At 30.1% G+C, this 27,550-nt stretch overlaps 2 protein-coding genes across 4 annotated transcripts in view; both read right to left on the bottom strand.

Moving 5' to 3' along the window:
• The window catches only part of LOC123299310 (protein goliath-like), a 69,855-nt gene extending 52,606 nt beyond the window's left edge, over window positions 1-17,249 (bottom strand). For 2 of the 3 annotated variants that reach the window (XM_044881671.1, XR_006535311.1), the window contains exon 1: window positions 16,297-17,249. In XM_044881671.1, coding sequence (XP_044737606.1) covers window positions 16,297-16,885 — 589 coding nt within the window. In that variant the 5' untranslated portion in view covers window positions 16,886-17,249. The remainder of the gene's footprint in view (window positions 1-16,296) is intronic. The other variant, XM_044881672.1, reaches the window with a different exon arrangement.
• Window positions 90-1,430, bottom strand: LOC123299331. The gene is made up of 2 exons (XM_044881698.1): window positions 192-1,430; window positions 90-131 (listed from the first exon to the last, which is right to left on the bottom strand). The coding sequence occupies exon 1, from the start codon at window positions 1,423-1,425 to the stop codon at window positions 475-477; it is 951 nt and encodes a 316-aa protein (XP_044737633.1). The 5' UTR covers window positions 1,426-1,430; the 3' UTR covers window positions 90-131; window positions 192-474.
• Window positions 17,250-27,550: the final 10,301 nt, after the last annotated feature.

Genomic DNA, 27,550 nt, shown 5'->3' with positions numbered 1-27,550 from the left:
TTATGAACCAACTAATTTTATCTGTCAGTCAGTCACTTTATTTACAAGTAACTATGGCCTACTAATGATTATTTAATTAGATTATAAATATAAGGGTGTTAAAAGTTCAATAAAATAAACTATTGGTTTCTCTGTAAAACAAAGGTTTTAATTAGTATTTTATTTACACTATTTACAATGATTTCGATTACCTGTAAAACAAAGAAACGACAATTAAAGTTTATTATTATCACTTCTCTGTTCACTCCTTTAACACTCTTAAACATCTATATATTAATTATCACTTTTATGTTGTTACAATCTGTTTATTAATTCACCATGACAAATTCATTTGTCATTCTATTGTTCCATCTAGCGGATATTAGTTAAATGCGGCGCGTTGTGTCCGGAGCGCGGCAGGTTCAAATGAAGAAAGTATACTTTCTTTACATCTCCCCCTCCCGCCGTGAAAATTCCGTGAAGGATTTTCAATGCTCATTGCTCTATTGGTAGTAATTTTGTTATGTGGAACAATGATGTTTCTTCGTTTCTTCTCCCGGTTTTTATTCTGTAGATTGAGTTTGATACCTTTTCTATTATTTCAAATGGACCAATTCTGAGTTCATCCAATTTTTTCCTGTTTAGTTTATTTCCGTTTTCAACATATACTAAGTCTCCTTCATTAAATTCATGTTCTTTTCTATTTTTATCAAACAATCTTTTATTATATTCATGTGACTTTATAGTTTTCTGTAAGGCTAATTTTCTATCAGTTTTCCAATCTTCTGCAGTCTTATCTTCTTTGAGTTCGTCTGGTAGTGGACTTGTGTCTGTTCCATCTAATAAATATTTTGGTGTAAAGCTCGTAGTTGAATGTTCTGTTTCGTTATATCTATCTATACACTCTTTTGCTATCGTTGTCCAAGCTTTCTTTTCTGTATTTTCATTAATTCTGCATCTTATTTTGTTAATTATTGTTTGATTTAGTCTTTCATTTAGTCCGTTTGAGAACGGTGCATTTAGGGCTGTGAATATAAGCTTAATGTCTTGGTTCTTGAGATAGTTTTTAAACTCTTTTGAATTAATTCCTGGGTATTGATCTGTCATTATAATTTCTATCTTTCCTACTTCCATAGTGCTTTGCACAAGTTTTATAAAATCATTTGCAGATTGAGTTTTTGATGTTAAAATCCATGCATATCTTGTAAAGTGGTCGACCAGAAGATGGAGATATCGTTTTGTTGATCTTTGGCCACCAAATCCGCCAATTGTATCAACCGATACTATCTCAAATGGTTTTGTAGCTGGGCCTAAGTGTGACATCAATCCATATTTTGTTTGACCTCTAGACTTATTTCTTTTACAAATGTTACATGTTTTACAAATTCTTTGTATGTTATCTAACAGCTTTTGTGATGTGTAATATGGGTATATTCTGTTTATCATTTGTCTAATCCCGATGTGACACCAATCTATATTATGTATATCTTTTATTAATTTGATACTTAGTTTTTCTGATAGTATTATTTTCTTTTTATTTCTTCTTTGCACATAGATTATACCGTGTTTGTCTATGGTTTTTCTTTTCAAGTCTTTTAAAGCATTATTTTCATTCTGATCTTTCTTTATTTCTTCTATCTTTACCATGTTGACTATCTGTAACACTTCTTGAGTGGTATCTAATGGTTCTAATACCGGGTTTCGGCTAAGGCAGTCTGCTTCAGTATTCAATTTTCCTGGTATATACTTTATGTTAAAATCAAATTGAGATAAATAGTATGTTAAATCGCCCAGTTCCTCGTCTGTTCTCACTTTTATGTTAAGGTTTTCTAAAGGTTTATGGTCTGAGTATATTTCAAATTTTCTTCCAATTAGCCAGTGTTCCCAATATCTTATTGCTTCTTTAATTGCTAGACATTCTAGATAAATAGCTTTCTTTCTTTTTTGTGTCTCATTTAATTTTTTTGAGAAGTAGGCAACTGGTTTTTCTTTTCCATTTTTCTGTATTTGTTTAAGTATTGCACCCATACCTTCTAGTGAAGCATCTGTATATATTTTAATTGGTAAGTTTCTATCAAATATCTCGAGCACTGGTTGGGCACACAATGATTTCTTTATTTCTATAAATGATTTTTCACAATCTTCCGTCCAATTAAATTTTACATCTTTCTTTAATAATCTATGTAATGGGTCCAATTTGAGTGCAATTTTCGGTATGTACTCGTGATAGAAATTTATTTTGCCTAAAAATTGTCTGATGTTTTTTTGTGTTTTTGGTGTCGGAAAATTCTGTATTGATATTAAGTTATCTTTGATTGGCCGTACTGTATTATCTTCTATGATGTGTCCAAGATATTTTATTGATTCTGATGCAAAGGTACATTTTCTTAATTTTAATCTAAATCCTTCTTTTATAATTGATAAATGATAAATGATTTTGATTATTTGATTTTTAAGAGTGTTAAAGGAGTGAACAGAGAAGTGATAATAATAAACTTTAATTGTCGTTTTATAAGGGTGTTAAAAGTTCAATAAAATAAACTATTGGTTTCTCTGTAAAACAAAGGTTTTAATTAGTATTTTATTTACACTATTTACAATGATTTCGATTACCTGTAAAACAAAGAAACGACAATTAAAGTTTATTATTATCACTTCTCTGTTCACTCCTTTAACACTCTTAAACATCTATATATTAATTATCACTTTTATGTTGTTACAATCTGTTTATTAATTCACCATGACAAATTCATTTGTCATTCTATTGTTCCATCTAGCGGATATTAGTTAAATGCGGCGCGTTGTGTCCGGAGCGCGGCAGGTTCAAATGAAGAAAGTATACTTTCTTTACATAAATACAAAATATAATTAAAACAATTCTTTTAAATATTTTAGTTTTCATTAAATTTGTTTTGATGATAAATTTTATATTACGTAGACTATAGCACGAAATCTACCTTAAATAATTTAATTCAATATAAATAACCTAAATTGATATTATAAGTTGATGAAAATTTATTCCAGCAGGATTATATTCGAATCGGAAATACTTAAACGGAAAATTTATTTGAAACAAACAAGGAAATAAATAATTTTTGGACTCTTTTTTTTATTATTACATTTATATAAGATTTGAATTTGTATTCTGGAGGTTAAACTTTAATGTAAACAATTTGCTATTCATAAAACTGATAAATTTATTTGCCATAAATTTTATTATAAAAATTTTATGTTTTTTTATAAGGTTACACTTACTGGCGCATAAAACTTGTTAGTAACAATAATTTATCGTTGAGGTCAAAAATTTCAAAAAAATATAAATTTTCTATTGCATTGATTATTTAAAAAAAAAAATTTATTTTCATTTTCTACAATAGACTGGATTCTAGGGCGATAAATAAGCCGATTTTTATCCGGACAATAGTTATGGCGGACGAGTCAATACAGTATGGGCGTCAGGTCCATACTGGCAGGCGAAACCCACAATACTTCTGGTAGACAAGCCTATTCAATACTATAATATTATTTATGTTAACATAGATACTGTAGTATCTGTCTCTATACCATACCAGCGTTGTAGTCAACGTAAATTTTTTTTTTCGTGTACGATAATTTTCATTTACGTCAATACAAAGTGCTTGATGAAACGCGTATGGGTTAGTTATTTACCTTTACTTTAAAGCCGTTTCGAAAAAAGTAATTTCATAATAGACTGTTTCGCTCTAAAATATTAACGCTATTTATCAATTTTCTTCGGTGTCAAAATCCAATTTCCGTAACAAAAAAATATTCTTAAATCGTTATTTTTCGAGATAAGCACGATTGATAATTATCGGAGTATCCTATAAATGTTCTGTTTTTGCGAACGGAGGGGGGGAGGAGTATTTTAGCCATCGATGTCAGTGCCCGGACTAGGAATGGCAAAGATTTCTTGATAATTTAATATCGGTAGTGTGAAGCCTCGACTAATGTCAGAAGTATCTTAAGCCAGAATCTGATCGCATTACCTTCTCCAGTTTCTGATTATACTACGGATATTTTTGTAGACAAATGACCCCCATGACCATGAAAAAATTTATCAAAAAAATAATTTATTGATAAACCAGAAGTAATAAACCTTTGCATATAATTAAAACATAATATTTTTTCGCAAATAAAAATAAAAATTTTTTGTTTTTAATCTTTCTGTCTTTGACCTTATCAATAACAAGGTTTGTCTCATATAATATATTTAATTTTTAACAATAATTGTCCTGCTGTTTTAAAAAAGGACACAGCGACATATTGTGCCATCATGCACCAACAATAAATATATGATTATTTCCCTATTTATTTGCATATGACCTTATAATATTGATAAAGCCTTGTATGATGTTTACATATTTGTATATCGCATCAAAAATTACAATAATTATCATTTTAATTCATCGTAAATATATTAATTTGATAAAATACATGTAAAATTATTTTAATCATGTGTGAATAATATTGAGTAGTTAGAGGTTCGGTTATCTCTAATGCTGTAAATTTTCATAAAATCAACGTCAAACATTAAGAGAAATAGACAATGCAAACGTGAAACGTAGGTCTAAAAATGATCAATTTGCTTGCTATACAGTCTATCGAAACTGAAAAGTAATAATGGGGTCGGGGGACGGTCGTAGTATTGGAACTTTTTTTAAAGTTATTTTTTGATTGGTTATACAAAACGAGCTATTGGCCATAATCGATATTAAAATGGCCAACTCTATACAAAAATTTTAATTCTTTGAAAATATATATTTTCTAGTTTGACCTTATGTTAGAATGTCTTAGAGTAAATGCCCTGCATAGCGCTTTTATCGAAAAATGTGGTAGATACATTCAAGAGTTGCATTTTGTAATCTCCGAAAGAACTATTCACAGGAACATTGTTTCCTAGGATCTGTTTCAAGAATCTAATGCAATAGAACGGTTGAAATAGCTTTACAAAATCTGCAAAAGACATTGATTACTTATAATGCTCATTTTCTTTATCTACCAGAGTAGAAAAGGCACAACAGCAGCCCAAACTACGAACAGTTTCTGATTTTGAGGGTGGGAGAATATTCTGATTTTCTATCTGATATCGATTTCGTTGAGGGGCCGATCGAAGCGTATTAACGATAATATGATCTGAAAAGAATTTCATAACATTCGATCGACTCATTTCGAGCTAGGCGAGTTTTTACTTAAACTGTTTCTAGATCGATATCACGTGAACAAAAAATAATATCGACTTCGTTGAGGTGTTGATCGAAGCGTATTCATGATAATATGACGAAAACATTTGGTCAAAGCGTTTAGAGTCGGTCGAGTTTTTATTTTGTTTTTATTTAAGTTTTTATTATGCTGGAAATTAATCGTGTGGACTCAAGGGTCGCACTAGACTCTATCCACGGCTTGTTCAGATAAAGTAAAACATGAGGAAAGGAATGATGATAAAGGAAAATGACCTAATTGACAATTTGTTTCCATGTAAAAATTTTCCATTAAAAAAAACAGTAGTTAGAAGCTTTTAATAAATAATTTATGACATAAAAAAAAACATAATTTTTTTTTTAAAGTAGGTATACAATTTAAATCCTTTCTAAAATTCTTGCGTAGCTTGTATTATCATCATCAAAGGTGAGGTAATGTCGTGGTTGGTGAGTGAACAGTGTAGAACAGTTGAGTTGAGAACATCAACATCATAAAATATGTATCAAAAGAAAATTTAATTATTTATATAATTATTAAGGTTTATGATTAAAGTTAAAGTTGCTAAACAACTTTTATCATACATAAAATAGGTGCGTTCGGTATGTGATGTGATTTGTAATCATAATATTTATAACGACTACGCAAACAGTTTTAATTTCTAGGTACAGAGTGAGAGTGCTTCTAAATGTGAAAATGAAAAGTAATTTTGATGAAAGTATTAACAACATTTAGAAGGAAAATTTCAGAGAATTGTGAAGTCGGCAAGCTTGCTAGAAATGACCCAAGGTTGTTAGAAACAAGCATCAATAGTCACCCAGGAGTGCTCTTGCGGGCTGCAAGTTGATTCTAAATGATCGTATCTCAAGATCGGTCATGCCAATCTTAGATAGAGAGATACATTTATGGCACTGCAAGACAGATATGTTCCGAGTACAATCGAAGGCGTTCCAACGATCTTATCTCGGTTAAAAGGGCCTATATAAGAAAAATCGTTGCGTTTATTAGTTTATCACGAGTATTGCAGGACCTGTCACAGTAGGGAGGAGGAAGAAACGATGTCTCATCTTCTCTATCACTGTCCAGCTCTTGCCATAAGGAGATGGACTCATTTGAGTCAGTTTTTCTTGTAAAAACTCTACGATCTGAAGACCGTTGTCTGCAAAACACTCTTTCTGTTCTTAAACAGCTCTAAATGATTCATGGAGTAGTGCCGGGAATGGGCTAGCCCACTCTAACGGATCCTATGATCTAAGTGTATCTTTTCTCGAGATAGTCACTCTAAGTTTGATCTATGGTACAGCTTTTGCTTCAAAAGTGGTCCAGAAATTTAACAGCTTTAATAAGCTTATAAATAATTTATTTCATTTAAGTAGAAAACAGTCTATGCCGAATGATGGAGTCATTTGAGAGAGAAGCTTTCGCTTTCACACAGAATGTGTTTTCTATTTTCCTCCAGGATGCCAAAATCTGCAAAGGTCGTTTCCTTGCCAGAGTTTGAGAAAAGTGGCATCCACTAATGCTACGTGAAAATCGGAAACTTTGAGGCATTCTGTATATTTTTTAACATTCCACCATGCATTTTACAAGTTTAAAAAAAAAAAGTTATTTCATTAAAATATTATTATAAGAAAAAATATAGAAAAAAACTGGAAAATTTTATGTGCATAAAAACAATTTTTAAAAGCTATTTTAAACCAAAATTTGTTTAATTAAGGTGTGGGTAAAAAAAAAAGTTATGTAGGTAATTATTATTATTAAATCATAAATTTAAAATTTTAATACAATAATTGTAAGTGAACAAGGCCATGGTCCTACAATTTATTATGATACACTTGAAACAATACCAAGATCAAGAACAAATTTTGGTTTAGAATTTTAAATGTGGATGTACAAATTAAATGTCTGAGATCAATAATATTTTGTAAATGATTTTCAATCTTTTACTGTTCATTTTTTTGTATTACGAGTTATAGAGACGACCTTTTGCATTCTGTATAAGAAGTCGAACTTATTGATGCGTCCTGGATTGACAGGAATAACTTTAGTTTTGCTACCTTTCTGTCTATTACTTTGTTTTTAAAGAACCTTGAAGCAGGTGTTCGCTATACAATCTAAAAACCACAAAAGTGACAAACCACGAACCCTAATGGTTGAATTAGGTTTCAGGTGGTTAAAAAATGCGAACGATACAAGGCGGTCTACTCTTCCTACCTATAAAACCAACAAAAGATTGTTTTTAAAAATTGATTAACAGTAAATCCCAGCTTACAACATATCAGTTGAGTTATCACATGGCAGGAAAAGTAATAAATCCCCAAGTTGATAACAAAAATATGTTGCATTAATAAAATGCTTTACCTATGAAAATTACCCAATGATTGATTAAAAATAGGTACGAACACATCTTTATCAGGTGATAAAATAAAGTTTCATTATTTGTTTGGAGACATACGCCATGTGTTGGTCACATGACATACCAGTCGCATTTTCTGTTTTCAAAAGAAAGTTTTCAATTTTTGGTTGTTCAAATATTTACTCCGCTTTGAACTTGCATAAAAGCTACATTATGAGGATAAGTTAATCTGGAAAAACTAGACATTTATCAAGACGTCGTTTTTCGTCTTGAGAATTGTTCAACTTTGCCAGAACTATTTACGATCATATAAGAAAATTTTCGTATTCTTTCCAGAAACCCTTTTTTTTATATTCAGTTTTGGTTAAAAAACATTAAGGGTGAGTATCTAATAAACTAATAGATACTGTCTATGGCAGCCATTTTAAAAGTAAAGATTGGTCTATCTGGAAATGAATATTATCAATAAAACACCTACATTAAACTTTAGACTAACAGCTGTTCTTACTTCCTTACTTATTGTATCGATTTCGATAGGAAGTTCCTTTTAATTTCAGTTAAATAAAAGGTGGAGTATAATTACAATTTGCTATTTCTTATATTCCAAAGGTTTATCTATCTATTTTTAACTTTCAAGTATAATTTTATTTTGATTCATCGATCATCTAACAATAATAATATTATTATAATTTTTATTGTTCAATTTATAATTTGTTTGTGATATATCAAGGTAATACGGAAGTGAGATTATAACCAAATCGAAACTATATAATAATATTCTTATTCAATAAATTGTGTATATGCTTACAGCTCAAGTATGAAAAATCAGTCGCTCATTAATTAAAAATGTAAACACATATTATAGAGGAGGTATGCTATCTGTCTATATTTGTAGTGTGTACTTGAAACTATCAATATAATTAGAAGAAGAAAAAATTGGATAGCAACGTTGTACGACATCCATGTACATGGTGATGGTTGTATACGAAGCAGAGACGTATACAAAGTACTTCGTATATGCCCCTGAAGCTACCAACCGAAGTAGCTAAGGTCCATTTAAATTTTTTTCCTTTACATTTCTTGTTAATTATTTGCTCTCCGAAGTGTACAGAAGAAGCCTGGGTAATGGGATACACGGACTCGAGATTTAGAAAAGGTCTTGAGTGTCATCAACTGATTGATGGTACCAAGTTAAGAACTTATTAGCCTGTCAAGTTGATGGGAATTTCTTTCTTCTGATTTTCTTGGTATGTACTTGTTCCTTGAAGAGTACAGAAGACACCCAGGTGATTTGACAGGCGGGCTCGATCTTTAAGAAAGGTTTGGAGTCTCTTTACCTTGAATAAACCTGTGAAATTCTCCCTTTCAAGTTGATAGAAATTTTTTTTCTGGTTTTTTTGGTATGTACTTGGTCTTCGAAGTGTACAAAAGAGACCCAGGTGGTTGGACTACTTTGGTTGGTAAAATACCAACGGCTTTAGTTTCAGGGGCGTATTTTCTGAGGTATCGACTGAAAAAGTTGGCCCGGGATATCTTCTCACGTATGATTTTAGTCGATGTCACGAAAACTACCGCCGAATACCTGTCCGAAAAGATTTTATTTCGGAGCGATTGTGGAAATATCACGAAATATACTCAGCAATTGTTCAAAAGAGCTTTTTCAAATTGTTCAAAAGATCTTTTAGGTCTTATTCACACCAATCTATGCTTCTCAAGTATCAATTTAAGAAATTTTTCTGGGATATTTCCTTCTTTGTTGATATCTCAGAAAAAGTCAAAGAAGCCTCTCTGGGTCATACTTTAGACAATCTCGTTTTGTATATACTAGCCTTAGCTAAGTGCTTAGACATCCGATAACTTTCTCTTGAATTACATTATAACGAATTAACAAATAATCTTTGTATATTGAAGTAAAACTATATCTTAGATCTAATAAATGATTATAAAAACAAAAAACTCAAGCACACTTTTATATTTGCTTAGCTAGGCACTCTCCACAGAAAGAACACTAGCACCGCATCAGAACACGACTTGGTAAAGTGTTATTATTATTTCTAACATAACACACACACCACAAAGATCTATCTAATAACAATAATTTCAAGGTATTGTGGCCATGCCATTACCATTTCCTTATGTAAATGTTTAAATTGTGCGTATCTTGAATAATAATAGCAATCAATATTAATTGTAAAATGAAAAAATAAATAATGCAAAACATTTCATACTTTTGAAAAATCAATTAAAAAATACGCAAAACATTGATCATTCAAAAAAATGGTTGATAAAAATAGTCCTATAGCTAGTGTACATTTTTTTTAAAATCAAGTAAAAAGTTTTCCTTCTTGTATGAAAATAATCGTGTGATTAAAAAAATAACTATGATTAGCAATGTTCATGGTAAATAAAAAGTCAAACAAATAAACCAATAGAGAAAATAGGTGTTATCAGATTCAAAATAAACAATCGTGTGTATGAAAAAACAATTACATTGAAATGAAAAAAAATGTAACACGATTTTCTCTGTATATTATTACGTATTCACTTGTTTTGTAGAAAATTTTTATGATATTTTTAACTAGTTTAGGCTCGGTAGAGAGTTTTATTCAACTATTATTACGTAACCAACAAGAAAAATAGCAAAAACCGGTATTGCAGTTCATGTCAATAAGTACGTAATACACGTTAACCTGATACTTCTACACCTGTAAAAGTGTTCAATTCGAAATTGATAATTCGATGTTAGTATGTCTTTCTGCAAAATATAGGAAAGGACCCCGAAATATTAGATAGGAAAATGGCTTCGGATCGTCCTTATCCAAATCTAGCGGATAGTTTTCGAGCTGCGGGCGATATATACATTTTTTTATCAAAACGATCTGAAGAACATTTTGAGGGCGGTTTGATAGAGTTTCACAGAAAGCCATTTTCCTAGTCATATACTAAAGCCATAATATATTCGTTGCTTTGATGGAGACTAAACTAGTCACTTTATTATTAAAGTTGTTCGTGCCCTTCTGTTGGTTGCTACAACGATAAAAGATAACGTTAAGGATTCTGCAGATTAATTGCCGTTTCTTACAGATGTAGCATTCTAATAGAAAAAACTTTTGCCAAACAAAAGATCTCTTCAAATTATGCGTAGATTACCCGAAAATGATCGAATTCAAAATAGTCTAGGCCATTTAAGTGCACCTAATTAATTTTAGGTACACTCAAATGGCGTAGCTGGTGTCACAAATTTATCATTTGGGTACCTTCCTCGTAATCCAATTATCGAGCAATCCTTTGAATGTTAGCAAGTCTGCAACTCCATTTCCCTTCACATCAGTGTTATCAAACTTAATCTTATCGATTTGATTATTTATAAAACAATCGTCTTAGTACCAAAATTCTCATTGTAACATACAACTTTGAATTTGGCAATGGGAATACTCAAAGAATAAACAGAATTGGCCCGATTTTAAACATACGCAAGAAAGGAGAAATAACGGCCCATCTGAATACAAATTAATATGATTGGCAAATCAATCTTTGTCCTTTTTTAATTGATTTTCATTGGGATCTTGTTGTTTCCATTGTTTTGACTACGGACCACATAAACATAAAAATTGGCTTTACATTCAAATTGACACGAAACTGTTGTGTTTTGTTGATATGAAATATTAAATAAATTTTTGAAAAACAAATAAATAAACAAATTTATTAACATTTAAAACTTTTACGCAGTTTGCATATATTATCAGTCCGTTAACCACAATACAACAAAATTGACAATAAACAATGTAAATAACAGCCAATATTGGCGGAGAGAGATGGAAATAATAATACTTAAAATAGAATAGAAACATTAACGATTATATCTATAATGTTTAAACAACGGTAGAGAAGAGAACTGTTGTAATAAATACACAAAGGATATTTATTTATTTATATACAATTTGCTTAAAACAGCTAAGAAACCACGACCGACATATCTTGAAAGACTTCTTGCTACAAACAATAATTATTTATGTTAGAGAACACCTGTAGTTAACACAGTGGTGTTCTCAACACGCAGGAAATGAGAGAGATATCTTTGTGTACATCCAGCTTGCATCTACGTGCTAATTTTAACAAAGAGCACGTGTCTTTGGCGGGAATATTACAATTATATGAATAATATTCCTGTGTCAAATCAGTAGAAATATTCCAAAAAAATTTTGTGAGCTTTCATATCTCGGAGTACATAAAATAAGTATTTAAACAGTCATCGAAGTAATATAAGTCTTCAAACAAAGTCCTTCGATATTCAATTATCTTCTTATTCCAATATTGCCCTCAATATTTAATTTTAAGGTAGTTCTTTCCCAGCACTGTAGCCAAAAATATTGGGTTATTACCCATGTTATACGTATAGACACAACTATAGGTTACACCTAAGTTTTTTTACTGGTACTGTAGTGTGACTGCTACTATTGAACACAATACAAGGAAGTAAAGCACATATATAGTAGGATGAATACACACATACGCCCTTCTATCAAAAATAATACTCTAAATTTAATATTTAATTGAAGTCCATAACTATAATAACTTTTCTAGAAGGAAAACTTTTTAGGCATGACCTTGTAAACACTCTCAAATTTCGATCCTTAGTAAAATGACTTGTGTTTTCTAAAAATGTTTAATTTCAAGGGTTATTTCATTTCATCCGCAAGCTAAATTATAATAAAGACTAACTAGATCTTGTGTGTGCCATTGCAAATAACAAGGCTTTGTATTCAGAATAACTGGGAGGTCATTTGCCTTTCCTTTTTTGTCTGCATCTAAAAAGAATTCTGTAATTAAATCTATCGTTCATTGCCATCTCATACTGCAGGTCATTATTAACCTTTACGCACAATAAAAGATGATTACCTTTCACTAATTGACCTCAAGATTGAAGTTTTTTTCTAGAATACAATCATGATAAGATATTTAAATTCTGAATTCATGGAAATTTATATTTATAGAAAAAATCTGGAGAATTTCATAAAAATACGATAAGAGGAATTAATTTAATAATTTTACAAAAACAATTTTAATGTCAACAAATTAAATTATATTTCAAAGCGTGTGTAAGTACTGTTTTTGCATTTTTGTTTTGTAGGAAATTTTAGTCTATGGAAATAAACTAATGACTGCTCGTAACATTCAATTTATATTGTTTATTTATTAAAAGATGCAGTTGAGAAAGATGGGGACCTGTTAGCATTGACTACACCTGTTCATTATTAGAACCTCTTTGTAAGATAAAGGAAGCATGTTTATAGTAAACGAACCTTTTTCCTTCGATTGCTGGGTGTATTGACTTGCGATTTTTTGCATTGGCTTCAAAATATTATCTTAAAAAAAGTCTATATGGTTTGACGCGTAACTTTTAAGTTAAAGCTCCGGCGCCATTGAAGTGACGGAGGTTTATATCGTAAAAGATTTTAAAAAGCTCAAAATGCTAAAGTCACCCGAAATTTAAAATATTTTTATTAATAAACTCCTTAATAAACTCCTAACAAAATGAAATAGACCATTTTTTTGCAATTTAAGAGTTTTAAAAACGTATAAGGTTTTTGGGGTCGCTGATCAAACAATTTTTTCGTAACAATTAAAAAAAAGCTAGATTCGTTTATAGTACTAATGGAGGATGGTGAAATTTCGACACCAGCGCTATCTGTAACTGTATAAGTGTAAAAGCCTTTCAGATAGTACTGTGTTTACATAAAGTACTCTGTATCTGATCTTTATTGAAAGTAGTCCCGATCTTTGAAAATTCACTACTGGAATTGTCAACAGAGTGAGAACCACGTCTCAAAGTAGATTGACAAGGATAATAAATGCCGAGGCCTGGTCATAATACGCATGTCTTAATATACAAAATAATATCCTGGCGCGTATTAAAAATAAGATTATACCACTTTTAAATAAAGTTCAAACAGTATATTTTGAAAAAATTAAAATTTTACCATTAAAAAACATTTTTTTCATAGAATTTAAACAAAATTATTTAACAATATTACTCGTTTGAACGTTAAAACAAAATAAATTTTATTTATTTATTTTAAGCACATGTGAATGTGAAATATAAACACATCATTGAAGCAGCTGATTCCGGTCATACGAACATGCGCATTGAATACCAGGCCTCCAAAATGGTGTTTTCTCTGTCAGCTGTTTGAATATTGTATTTTCATCTTTGTTAATCTACTCTGTGACGCCAAAATATACATACTTTGTATACACTGGGCTTATCTATTTAAAATATATGATCTAAGGTCCCGATAGAAAACTCGAAGGTGATTCAAAATTATGTACCTTCATTTATTTCAAATAGTCTTCTAATAGGAGACATCCTTACCTGCAAAAGACATTAAAGGAAGGTGTACAAAGTACCTAGAGTAAATTTTCGCAGAGGATTAGAGACAGGTTGGTGGTGACAAGCCCATGAATGTAGGAAAAAATATGTATATTATCTTTTCTCATCAGATTTTCTATATAGATTTCGAAATAGTGATAAGGATCCACCGGATCGATATTCACAGTCCAATCTCGAAGCGAATATTTATTTCCCGACATATCCACATTTTCAAGGCAACTTATGGAAAATATTAAAATAGTCGTGTTAGTTAGAAAATTGTTTCTGATTCACTTTTATAAACCATCAATAATGAATCAAAATAACAGTCGGGTAAAAAGTACATATTTATTTTTAATTGAATGGAAATTTGTGATAATAGATAAAATAAATTTTTATAATAGATTGGACCTTGTAAAAATGTTGACTAGAAATTAGCATGAGAAAAAAAGCATCATTAAATAACATGTCAAATGTCTTGATAACGGTGATTTGGCCAATTATTTAAACACTCTGGTATTTAGTTTTAATTAGCATGTAATACAAATTGTATGACTAATTTATTTCGGACTGTTTTGAAACTTCTAGATTTTTAGTTTCATTATAATCAAATTTTTGTTGTTGTAGATTTTAGGGTTTTCTAATAATCCAGAATAACTAAGCCTTTCTGGGTCGTATCTTAGAAAAGCTTTATACTTGTTACAATATTTATAGGTATTTATTCTCAAAATTGAAACTTTATCTTTTAGCTTTGTTTATTTCTTTATCACAGCAAGGTATCTTATCCTTGATAGTAGATCTCTCAGACATCTCGATCACTGTTATTAAATTCAAATTAAAAATTGTTGCAGGTCTGAGAATTAAATTATACTGTTTATAAATAACTCATGCTGGAGTATTTTTACAAAACGCTGCATGATTTATTTGAATAAAAGTGTCAATGACCTAGTTCCAACTATATTTTTGTCTCACGTCATATCTCCCGCACGGTATCTAATGAATGAGTTGATTTGAACTCATCATTTAGCGGAAAATTGTTGCAATAAAAAATTTTGTTTATTTATAGAATGTTGTTAGACATAAATTCATAATTTGTTAATTGGATAATTTGAAGGCTAAGTGGGTGTCATTTGCTGTATGAATTATGATGAGTAAGAATTACCCAGTGAGCAATTATTAGTGAGCCTTCTAAAACTCATCGAACTGTGAAGACTTCTAAAAAAATAGAATCAATTCATGCTTCTCTGGTTTTGTAATCTTCCGTTCTGATTCAGAAATATAATTGTGCCGGGTAAGACAAAAAAGCAGTATTTTATATTCAAATGTTTATTTGCTCCAAGCAAATTTGTCATTCGAAAAGTCTGCATGATTTCGATTGGTTGATTGAACAACGAACCTTGCCAATTTTGAAATTCCTAGAGGAACATTAACCGGAAGGTCATATAGCATGTATTTAATTCCAACTGCATTGACTTTTTATGTTTATTGCATGTTCTGTGTCAAACTTGCGTTAGCGATGAGGGTCATTTAAATATTCACCCAATATTTTAGTGCAAGCTTGAAGGGACTCCATAATTTGGTCTACAATTGGCCCCTCCTTCTTTTGTTTGCGGTTGTCTACTTTTTTAACTTCGTAGTGCCTTGAATCCCGCAAAGGTTCAGAAATGGTGCTAGTTTAGGAGTAAGTTTGCTTATTCCAAAAGCACAATAAAGTTGATTTCTTAAACAAGCTGAAATTGAAGGCAACGTAGGGGTTCTTAAAAAACTCGATGAGGAGAAAAGCCAAGTATAATCCTTCGATAGTATCTTTCTTCAAGTCTTCAGTATATTGCTCAGTTCATGTTGTCATTTCAAAGCAGCTTCGAAGAAATTTTTCATCAAAAAGCATAATATTAATAATTAACGAATAAAAGATTGCGGTCGAGGGACCCCCCGTTAGGAACGAAGTTCCTTACGAAGCTGTACAGAAACAAATGTAAACGTTAAATAATTACATATATGTAATCTGTCCAATCTGTAGTGTCAAGTAGGTGCGTTCCAAGACGCACATAATTATAGTACACCAATTTGCGCATTTTAATACTATTTACATTCAAAACTAGTAATGCATATGCATCCATAACTAGTTTTAGATATAAAAAGTACAAAAATGCAAAATTCCTGTACTATAATAAATTAAAATAATACACAGAAGATAACATATCGTGGTTTCCATGGATATGGTACACACACATACTCACATTGCATATCTCATTTTGTTTCGTGAAGGTTTTTGCCAGTTGACTCGCTCACCATGGCAAGCCGCGTTAAGGAACTTCGTTCAAAAAAAAAGCAGGAGAAATCAAAACATGAAAACTTATTTTGTAATACTTACGTTCAGTATTTAACAATTTCATTCGATCTAAATGATCCTTATCCCGATCATCGTAAACAAGTACACCCGCAGCATTACTCTTATGTGCATTATTCACTTTATCCTCAAAATTACATTTACCACGTTTAATTAACGCAATCCATGGTTTATTCGGTGGTAATTCACTGATTTCACTTTGTGTTGTTGACAACGGTAATTCACAACCGGTATGATCATTTTTATCATACTTGGATACAATATGATAAACATAACCCCATACAGGACCAACATGGCCTTCACCATATGTTCCAACCTCACTTTTATTACGATATGTATTTAAACTCTCATCGAAATAACTGATAAACGCTGAATGGAAACCATCAACATGTTTAATACGTGATGTATCTTCTGGTATTGTTGAAAACGAACTTGCACCAGAATTCTCTACATCATTATTATTATGTTGTCGTCTATGAAAAATTCGATCTGATGCTAACGCTGACGAACTCGAATTCGCTGTCGAAATCATACACGAGCATATTAAAATTATTAAATATTGTTTATTATTTAACAAAAGTTTTTTACATAAATTCTCACTTTTTATATTCATTTTTTTCAAATCTTTTGAAATGTTACAAACACATAAAAAAAATAATCACTAGGAGGCGGTAACTCTATAAATATCTCAAACTAGGGAGCAATGTAGAACCAGACATTATTTTCTATCACATTTTTTGTATCATTCTAAAATGGTTTCTTTGTTTACAAACAACTTTGATTTTGTGTGTATGTAAAAAGGTGACTCAAATAATATTTTGTTTTTGTTGTAAAATGGAACAGCAATAAAACCTGCGCACATTAAACTGCACTGAACTGTTTTATCTATTTCCAAACAACAATATAGAAAAAAAGAACAAAACTGTGACAAAAAAAAACTCTCAGTTGTGTAAAAAACTGACCGAGATATATAGAATAGATCTACACTACACCGATGTCAATAATCAACTGAGAAATATGTAAAAATATTTTCTGTGTGTGATGTCTGGGCAAAGAGGCACGTTGTCATACACTCAATAATACCCCCTACCTTATATCTGCCATACACGTACTGTAGTGACTGCACCATGGACTTGAGTTACTACATCACATTCATATGTATGTGTTGTATATATTCCTATCTTTGTTTTATACAACTCAAATAGTTGAGATAGAGATATATTATTTACCTTAAAGTCCGCCTCACACGATCAATATTATTAGTTATAACTAGAGACAGGATTTTATATTCCTATCAAAAAGCAATTTTTACGAATATTATAAACGAAGAAGTTTGTTACGCTATCTCACAAAAACTACTAGACGGATTTCAATGAAATTTCATAGTACCTTATCTTATACATCAGAATAGTACATAGTTATAGTATATCATGCTACGATAACTGTGGCTGGAGATATAACGGTACTACTAATACGTTGTAAACTCATGTCTAGACCATATTGCGAGAGCAACGATCTCCGTTGCCGAAAACCGAAGCCATTTTCCAAGGTGTTGAAATAAAGTTGAAAGATAGGATGCAGATCAGCGGGAGTAAGTGTGTTTAAAGATAGCATGTAGCGCTTTGTCATTAACGACTGAATTGTCCATATTGCAAGTGTTATGGATAGAGGATAAGCGATAGTGAGAGAGTTGAAGACTATCACGTGGTAGTTTTTGTTTTTTAATGTTGTTTAAGTTTTAATTTAAATAAATTCCCGTAATTAGTTAAGGCGATGTTCTCTTCGGTTAAAGAACACTTCAGGTGTAGTTTTTTTGACAGTCTTTCCTCTTTTGAAGACGGTTTAACAACTAAGTTATGTGAATTCTGACATCAATATCCTAAAACTTGTAACTTGGGCATTAAAATGCACTCGATTTTATAATATTTGGTTTAAATAAAATTAGAAAAATATCCTTAAACTTTCGGGTTATTTACTACAACAATTTCATGAAAAATTTTGAAGCCATACTGCGGAAAGAGAATCCGATCTTCAGCGAACACTGACAAGTCCATACATTCATACTTTCATAGTATAGTTTCATTACTAATCGTCCGACTAATTCTATGATATGATCGTGTAATACTGACTATTTTATTATTGATCCATGAACCAAAAGATGCATTTATGAAAAAAAAAAATTCAATATAAAATTTGGTTGTAGGTCAATTCATTTTACGATTCAACTTAAAGAAATGGTTAAGATCGATTTCAAACATAGAGAAAAATAATTTTTATACCATGTATATATGAAATATACATAGTATTATAAGTTTAGTCCCAAGTTTGTAACGCCTAAAAATATTGATGCTACAAAAAAAAAAATTGGTATAGGTGTTCATAAAATCACCTAATTAATCCATATCCGGTTGTCCGTCCGTCCGTCCGTCCGGCCGTCTGTGGTCACGATTACTCAAAAACTAAAAGAGATATCAAGTTGAAATTTTTACAGCGTGCTTAGGACGTAAAAAGTGAGGTCAAGTTCGTAAATGAGCAACATGGGTCAATTGGGTCATGGGTCCGTAGTACCCATCTTGTAAACCGTTAGAGATAGAACAAAAGTTTAAATGTAAAAAATGTTCCTTATCAAAAATTAAACAACTTTAGTTTGAAACATTTTTTCGTAAACATCACTGTTTACCCATGAGGGCGACAATTAGGGCGGAAATTTTATAATATGTACTATACTTGATTATCAGTTATGTATGTGTCACATGTTGGTATATGTAATGTGATAAAGAAATCAACACTGACTATACATGGTATTTCAACAATTAACCCAGTCAATTGTTTGTTTTCACTTGTTTATTTGAAATTCTTATAATACATATAAAAATCTTATTTAATTGTGAAAAACAACGGTTGTTTAAAGTGTTTGTAGATTAGATAACTGATATAATCATATGTTTAGTATTCTAAAGGCACCCGGTTCGAGCCCCGCCCAGGTCGATGTATTTTTTTTAAACAATTTTATTTCTTCTCGTATTATATTTAAGTATTCTTGATTCATACTTGATGATGGCCAAGGTGCGATCATTAAGAAAGAAATGAAAGATGATTTACTAATATGCATTCCGCTTTAGTTTACGCTATCGCTCTCAGGTGCTAGTCCTGCCTCAACCCTACATATGTTCAGTAAAGAAATAAAAATCTAAAATATCTTCAAGCTGTCGTAATATTAACAAATTACTGATAAAAAGTATTTAAAAAAAAAGAGAAGCATTTAATTAAAAAAATTTCGGAGAATTTCTTAATGTATAAATAATTAAATAGTATACTTCAACGAAATATACATTAAAATAAAAAAAATAAAAATATTTTAAAAATTTTAATTTGACTTTAAAATTCATAGAAATATAAATGAAAAATGAAAAATTATTATGTTAAAAAATGTATTAAAAATATTTTCCTACCATCTAATTATTTATATAACTCAGAAAATTTTTTAATAGTTGTTAGCAAATAATAAAATTAGGTACACGATGAGGCAGATAAAAGTGCGATTTTGAAAACACTATAACACAAAAATCCATCAATTTTTTAAAATTATTTGTTTATTAAAAAATTAATTTAAAATAGTTTGATTACGTGATTACTGAATGATGTTTGAGAGTGAAAATATGAGAGCAGAGAAATAATAGAAAGCTACTTTATCAGCGAGAAACATGTGCTGTAATTTATTGCCAAAAAAATCCATAGAGTTCCATACCAAAAAAATAGAAGCCCATGAAATTGTGATCAAAGTGGGAGAGAATAAATGATGGATGCGGATATGTAACTGCTAGTAGTGTGTGTATTCTCCAATGTTTAAAAACAATCCTATTTACTAATTAATATAAAATTCTCTTAAAAGCTTGCTGTGAAAAGTTTGTTTTGCTTGTTATATTTTTTTGTTTATCCATACCTATAAAAATAAATACTAAACATGTACATACCTCTACGTATAATATATGTGTTCATACATTACTTGTACATATGTACCTATCCAAATAAATATTTAGGAAGGTTGTCACGGTTGGCCAGAAAAAGATCAGCCCCTAGTTTGAAATCTGTTATGGTAGTACCTACACGAAAGTGATATTTCAAGAATTTCTCAAAACTCAGAATATAAAATATTTAATTCATAATACACATGCTGTTAAAATTAGAAGATGATTTACCATGTCATACATGAGATATTAGCAATTAAAAGTGACGCAATTTGTACGTGTACATGGGAGAAGCGTATAAAAATACACAAATTTACAAATATTATATTTATTTATCAATGAATGACGTTCACCATCTCTATGAAAAACTAATATAATGTAGAATACTATATTTAGAAAATATATTAAAAAAAATAAAAATTATTTACCATATAGTTTCGATAAAAAACTTAAATAAATAACTCGTTTTAGCGATTTTTTTTTGTGGAGAGGATATAAAGACTAATGGTAAAGGTATATATCATAGTGTGTGTGTTTATACGTATAGGAGATACAGTTGTGAGGAACTACAGTCTTGTGAAAATAATATATGGTATAGTCATAGTAGTCATAGCACAGTTAATGCGCTGAATGATAGTATTAGTCCAAAACTTTTTGACTGGACTGTCGCGGAGGAACTACCTTAAAGACTGTTATCTGAACGTCACTAGCATCACTTGTTAGAATTCTCCCAAAAAACATATTCTTTATCCATAGCCGAAAGTATATTTAAATGTGGAACTTTCGGTGACCAAATAAAAACGTAATTTCGGACGAAAATAAAGTAAAATGGTACTTCACACGAGTAGAAAGTTTGGGAGACCTAAACTGCCCGCTATGATTATATCGCGTAGTGCAGGATTCTCATACTTTCTGCCCTTGTAGTGTAATATACTATGCTAATCTACTCCGATAATTCTCATTCACGTATTCTTCGAAAAATACCGATTTAACGATTTTTTGAAGTGAAAACTACTAAAGGCGCGTTAGTCGGTTTTTGGTATTTATAATAATAAAACATTTACAATAGTTCGCAAGATTTGCTCTAGCGGGAGTATATTTATTATGAAATAGCAAATCAAACTAAGCACAAATCAATTGCTGCTGTCAAATTGGTTATCAAACAAAAGAGTGATGACAACTCAAAGATGTGAACCTCTAATTCCGATTTTCCAATAAACCCTAAGGCGTGTCTTGCGACAGTTGGGTAATAATAATAATAATCAAATATGGGCTTATCTACTGTCGTAAACCACACAAGTCCTCAAAAAGTTTGCGAAAAATTAAGCCTCTTTTTATGACAAATTTATAAAATATGACTTCGAAAACTAACAGATTGTGTTAAGGCAATCTAAATATAAAAGATCTTCCTAGGCAAATCTCTTCTGTGTATGTGTATGTTTACATTTTCATCCAGAAAATATAATATTATTTATTTTAAATATTTTACCATTTTCCACATTTTGTAGCAAACAACTGTAAACTGAAAATTTTATTTTAAAATTGTATCCATGATGATGTTGGTTCAATGTTATTCTTTATGTACAGGGTGGACCATTTTAATCTATTATGGCTAAAAACTCGTATTGTAGTTCGTTTTGAAATTAACCTATCAAAAAATAGCTGTCGTCACATTATGTTCTGACATCACATTGCTTTAATAGTCAATGGCCAATAGATCCTAAATAATAAAAATTTGTTATTTAAAATATTTTTTCGAAAACCGTTAGCTTTCGGAGGAAATACGACTTAAAATAATGTCATTATTGCAATTAATAGAAAAAAAACACGCTAGCAACAGAAAAAGACTTTAGCCAAAAGTTGCCAAAAGCAACAGAGGATCCAGTGCCCATGATTCGGACATACAATTATCGATAAATTTTAAGCGTATTTTATTTCGATTAAATGCAATTATGAAATAATTTTAAGTCATATTTCCTCCGAAAGCTAACAAATTTCACAAAAATTTCTTAGTTTTTTATGAGGATCAAGTTCCCACTTTAAAATGATATTCTATCTCTTACCTTTTAGGATCTAAATTGACTATTAAATGCAACCTGGAGAACTAGGTCCAATCGGATGTCATAAGATTAGAGCTATAATATATTAAAATGGTTCACCCTGTATATATCTATATCTACTCTACACAATGTTTAAAGTTGATTTTATATTACCTAACAATATCTCCAAGACTTTATTAAGATAATTTACTCAGAAATTCTCTTTGCTAAAGAACTACCAAGTATACAAGTAACGCTTGACTTAAAAGCTTCTTGAATATTATTAGGATAACTAAAAAGTTGATGTAATACATCTTTAAATAATAATGTAATCGTAAACTACTTTTCTTTCAGAATCTTCTGTTTTCTCACTTAAAATACAAGTTAATATACTCAGAATATCGCCAGCTTCATCCATTGATGTTTAACCAAAATATGAATCTTGGAGCTTCTAAAACTAAATCGTTTTCAAGAAGATAAGATATTCTCTTTTTCTTCCAAGAATTTTACTTAAAAAATGGTTTTCGAGAAGTGGTACAAATGTTTCTATTTGTTAATGAACAAAAAATTTTTAATTAATAAAACGATCAATGTTAAAGTTCACTTAAGAAATTAGTAATTAGGCAACTTGTATGACGTTAATGTTAAGTGTTTGTCAAATAATCGAAAACTATTATACATGTATAACGTATACGTCATACGAGTTGCCTATTTATTAATTTTGTAAGTCAACTTTAACGTTGATCGTTTCATTGAATTAACAATTTATTGTTTATTAACAAATGATAACAAATTAACAAATAACTAATGATATTTGACACCTAAGAAACACATTCCATGAAGTTTTAGAAAAATACTGTGTACTGTAAGTTACATAGCACCTACTTTCTGACTTTGGTATCTAATTAGCACCTAAAAAGTACCTAATTTTGGCATATTAAGGAATTAAGGAATATTAAGTTCAATCCCAAGTTTGTAACACTTAAAAATATTGATGCTACGAGCAAAGGCTTCTAAAAAACTGCATTCTTTATATTTCATACTGCTTCAAAATCACATAAGTTATGGCCTGAGTCTATAATACCCCCACCACTTCGTAAACCTTCGATACAGAACAGTAATTTTATACTTTCGGATAAAAAATGAATAAATAAACTGATATAAAGGTAGAATTATATTTGAAGCATTTATATAAACCGTATGTATGTAAAAGCTTAAAGCTGTGAATATAGGCATCATTTATTTACCTATATTTACAGCTATAAAGTGAAGAATTTTAATTATAAAATATAATTTTGTAATATTTACTTGTAGTATTAAAGAGGACAAAACAAATATTTTAATTCAAAAAGTTTATTCGACGTAACATATAACGATCATGATGATATGATATTTTTTATACCATGTATATATAAAATATATCATAGTATATTAAGTTTAGTCCCAAATTTGTAACGCTTAAAAATATTGATGCTACCAACAAAATTTGGATATAGGTGTTCATAAAATCACTTAATTATTCCATTTCACCTATATTCCATTTCGTCTGTCCACCTGCCTGTCTTTCAACACGATAACTCAAAAACGAAAACAAATATCAAGCTGAAATTGTAAACCGTTAGAAATAGAACAAAAGTTTAGTGTAAAAAATATTCCTTATAAAAAAAATAACCAACTTTTGTTCCAAACATTTTTTCGTTAACATCACTATTTACCCGTGAGAGCGCAAATTATGGTATGTATTATATGGTAATATCAGTCATGTATGTGTGGCATGTATGTATATGTGTAATGTGACAGATTAATCAACACTGTCTATACATGGTATTTCAACAATTAACTCAGTCGATTGTTTGTTTTCACTTGTTATAATAATGAGCATAGTTTCATCTTTGTAACCAACATACAACAGCAAATTTTACACTACAACGTAAATAATAATTAATAAATTTCATAAATTATGTACTACATACGATATTGCTTGCTACCATAGCAATGGTATTTGTAATCGAAGAGCTATCCTGACCTTAAACTAGATCGGATAGTTTTCAAAATGATTGTAAGAATTCCTCAATCAATACATAGCGATTCAAACAATATTTTTATAATTATGAGAAAATTAGTTCAGTAAATGATTCTACAAAAATTGGCTAATAAAGAAAAATGAAAGAAACCGCTCGCCTTTTATTAAAACCGCATGAAATGTGTTTCCAAGGTGTCAAATATCATTAGCAAGGCATGAGTTATTGATGCAAATGTTTCTATTTGTTAATAAACAATAAATTTTTAATTCAATGAAAGGATAAATGTTAAAGTTCACTTAAAAAAATAATACATATGCAACTTCTATGACGTAAATGTTAAGTATCTGTCAAATAATCGAAAACTACTAAATATGTTTAACGTATACGTAATTCAAGTTCTCTATTTATTAACTTTAAGATTAACCATTCCATTTCCAGAATAATTCATATGTTTTTGTAATTCAGTTACGAAATGTAATAATTTTGACACTCATTTTAGCAACAAAAAGTTATAACATTTCATAGCTGAATTACAAAAAATCATGTATATAGAGTATTTCAGCATTGCTAGTCTAAAGCGTTTCTTAAGGAGGATTCAGTTTAAAAAACAAATTTAATTTAGTATTTTCATTGGATCGAGTAATAAACAATCTTTTTAATAATAATAATAATAATAAATAATAAGATAACATAAAACAATTAATAATTTTAATAAAATTGAGAGGGGATAGATAATATTTTTTTGTGGATGTTTAATAATAAATAAAGCATAAACCTACGTCTCCCAAAAAAAAAAAATCCTTACTTAATTTTACTAACAAACGAAGTAAATGTAAATTGAATGACACGGTAAATCGAGAACAACAACAACAATAATATGCATCCGCAAGAGCAGATAGCTGATTGTGATGGACTGGTTATGTAAAACAGCTCTAATACAAAACAATAAAGTTGAGTTTTCTGACTTTTGTTCGGAAATTTGGTATAAATACTCCACTGTGCTGCGCTTCGACTACATTTCCAGTTATTTGAATGGTACCCATTCGATGAATTTTCCACAAACATAGATATAACATTACGTCATATTTGTGCTTTTATGTTTTTGTAAACAAACTTTATATTATTTACAATAGTGAAATAATTTATTATTAAAAATCAATATGTATGTAATTAAAACCTATGTAGTTCTTTATAAATAATATTACCGGTGCATGTATAATTGTATACCGAATCAATGTTGTGTATGTATGCATATCATTACCATTAAAAAGGCTTATGATTTCTGTTTATCAATAATAATTTTCTCGTTCAATGATTTATAGCCACACAAATATATATTTGTATAATTATACCATGTATATATGAAATATACATAGTATATTAAGTTTCGTCCCAATTTTGTAACGCTTAAAAATATTGATGCTACGAACAAAATTTTGGTATAGGTGTTCATAGAATCACCTAATTAATCCATTTCCGGTTGTTCGTCCGTCCGTCTGTGGACACGATAACTCAAAAACGAAAAAAGATATCGAGCTGAAATTTTTACAGCGTACTCAGGACGTAAAAAGTGAGGTCAAGTTCGTAAATGAGCATCATAGGTCAATTGGGTCTTGGGTCCGTAGTACCCTTCTTGTAAACCGTTAGAGATAGAACAAAAGTTTAAATGTAAAAAATGTTCCTTATAAAAAACTAAAAAAACTTTTGTTTGAAACATTTTTTTTGTAAACATCACTGTTTACCCACGAGGGCGTTAAATAGGTGCAAATTTTATAGTATGTATTAATAAAGGAATATCGGTTGTGTGTGTGTCTACTTATAAGTGAATATCTTTTGTTATTTACGTGACGTCAAAAAAACAAACGATTGCGCATCAACACTGTCTATACATGGTATTTCAACATTTAACTCAGTCAATTGTTTGTTTTCACTTGTTCCTATTCAAATTTACTATTCCCCAAAACGAACAAATTTTAATAGACTTGGAGAAACTATCAGAAAATTTCATTTGTTAAAAGTTTGATGATCCTTCATTGGAAGAGGAAAATGATGGTCATCATTGGTGGTTATCGAGGCAGAATCCTTGAACGATAAATTGAACTTATAGGCAAGTTTAAACTTATGGTTGAAATATTAAACCAAATGTACCTTATACCACGATACGGCATTTTTAAAATTTATTGAAGATACGTTAAATTTTTGACAGATACCAAATATTTGAAAAAAATGACCCAAAGTTAGCGGAATTACATACTTGATTGGCCTAAATTAGATAAAACTTGCCTTTGGTAGAGCAAAATTAAATTTTTTGGACTATTTTATGACGTCATACAGTTTAAAAAATCAATTTTTTTGATATTTTAGACGAATTTTATCGCATTGAATTGTTTTTTTTGAAACCCAATAATTTTGGGTAATATTTTTCATTTTTTTAAGTAGTTATTCGTTTATATCAGTTCTTAAGCTAAATGAGGAAATTACGATACTGCGTTTTTGAATTTTATTGAAAAGATTGCCCCAAAATTAGTTGAATTACTTACTTGATTGATCAAAATTGGACAAAATTTGCATTTGGTATGGAGCAAAATAAAAATAAACTGAAATTAGTGAAATTATATTCATTACGAAGTGGCAAACCAAGCACTATGCTTGGTGGTTTATCTGCTGTCAAATTGGCTATCATACAAAAGTGTTTTGCCGACTCAAAGATACGAATTTCTAAAAAAAAACAAAGTTTGCATATCATAGCACCATAAATTAATTTTGTTAACAACTGTTCGAAAAAGTTCGTAATTAAAAAAAAATTAACCTGCAATTTAACCCAGCGTTGTGACAATCATTTTCCTTTCGATAACCAATTGAAGATCGCCATGCTTATAATAGATGAAATGAAATTTTCTATTTGTGACTCCAAGGCTATAATAATATGTGTAACCTGGATTATTATTATTATTACTGTCAATAATTTTCTGCGTCAGAGGATTCTAACAGGGAGTCATAAAAATTTTTAGGATGTTTTGCAGGTTTAAATTTTTTTTTCAGTTTGATGCTTTATATTAGTACAACTACAACTGAATTCTATTAGAAGAAAATGGAGATTTGGGATTCACAATTCCCAGATAAGATAGAAAAATGCACATAGCTCCTTTGCCAGTTTTTTGTTGTTGAAATAGCTGCTTTTGATTTTTTCTTTCAACCATTCTGCGCAAAGTTTCTTGTCTGTCCCTACAGATATAAAATTCAACCG

Source organism: Chrysoperla carnea, chromosome 4 (assembly GCF_905475395.1).
Source record: "Chrysoperla carnea chromosome 4, inChrCarn1.1, whole genome shotgun sequence".
Taxonomy (NCBI): domain Eukaryota; kingdom Metazoa; phylum Arthropoda; class Insecta; order Neuroptera; family Chrysopidae; genus Chrysoperla; species Chrysoperla carnea.
The sequence above is the reverse complement of the archived record's forward strand: the minus strand, read 5'-3'. Positions and strand labels throughout refer to the sequence as shown.

What these genes read in the sequence shown, in the direction of transcription:
- LOC123299331 (XM_044881698.1), bottom strand. Translation starts at nt 1,425, where the DNA reads ATGATAAACAGAATATACCCATATTACACATCACAAAAGCTGTTAGAT.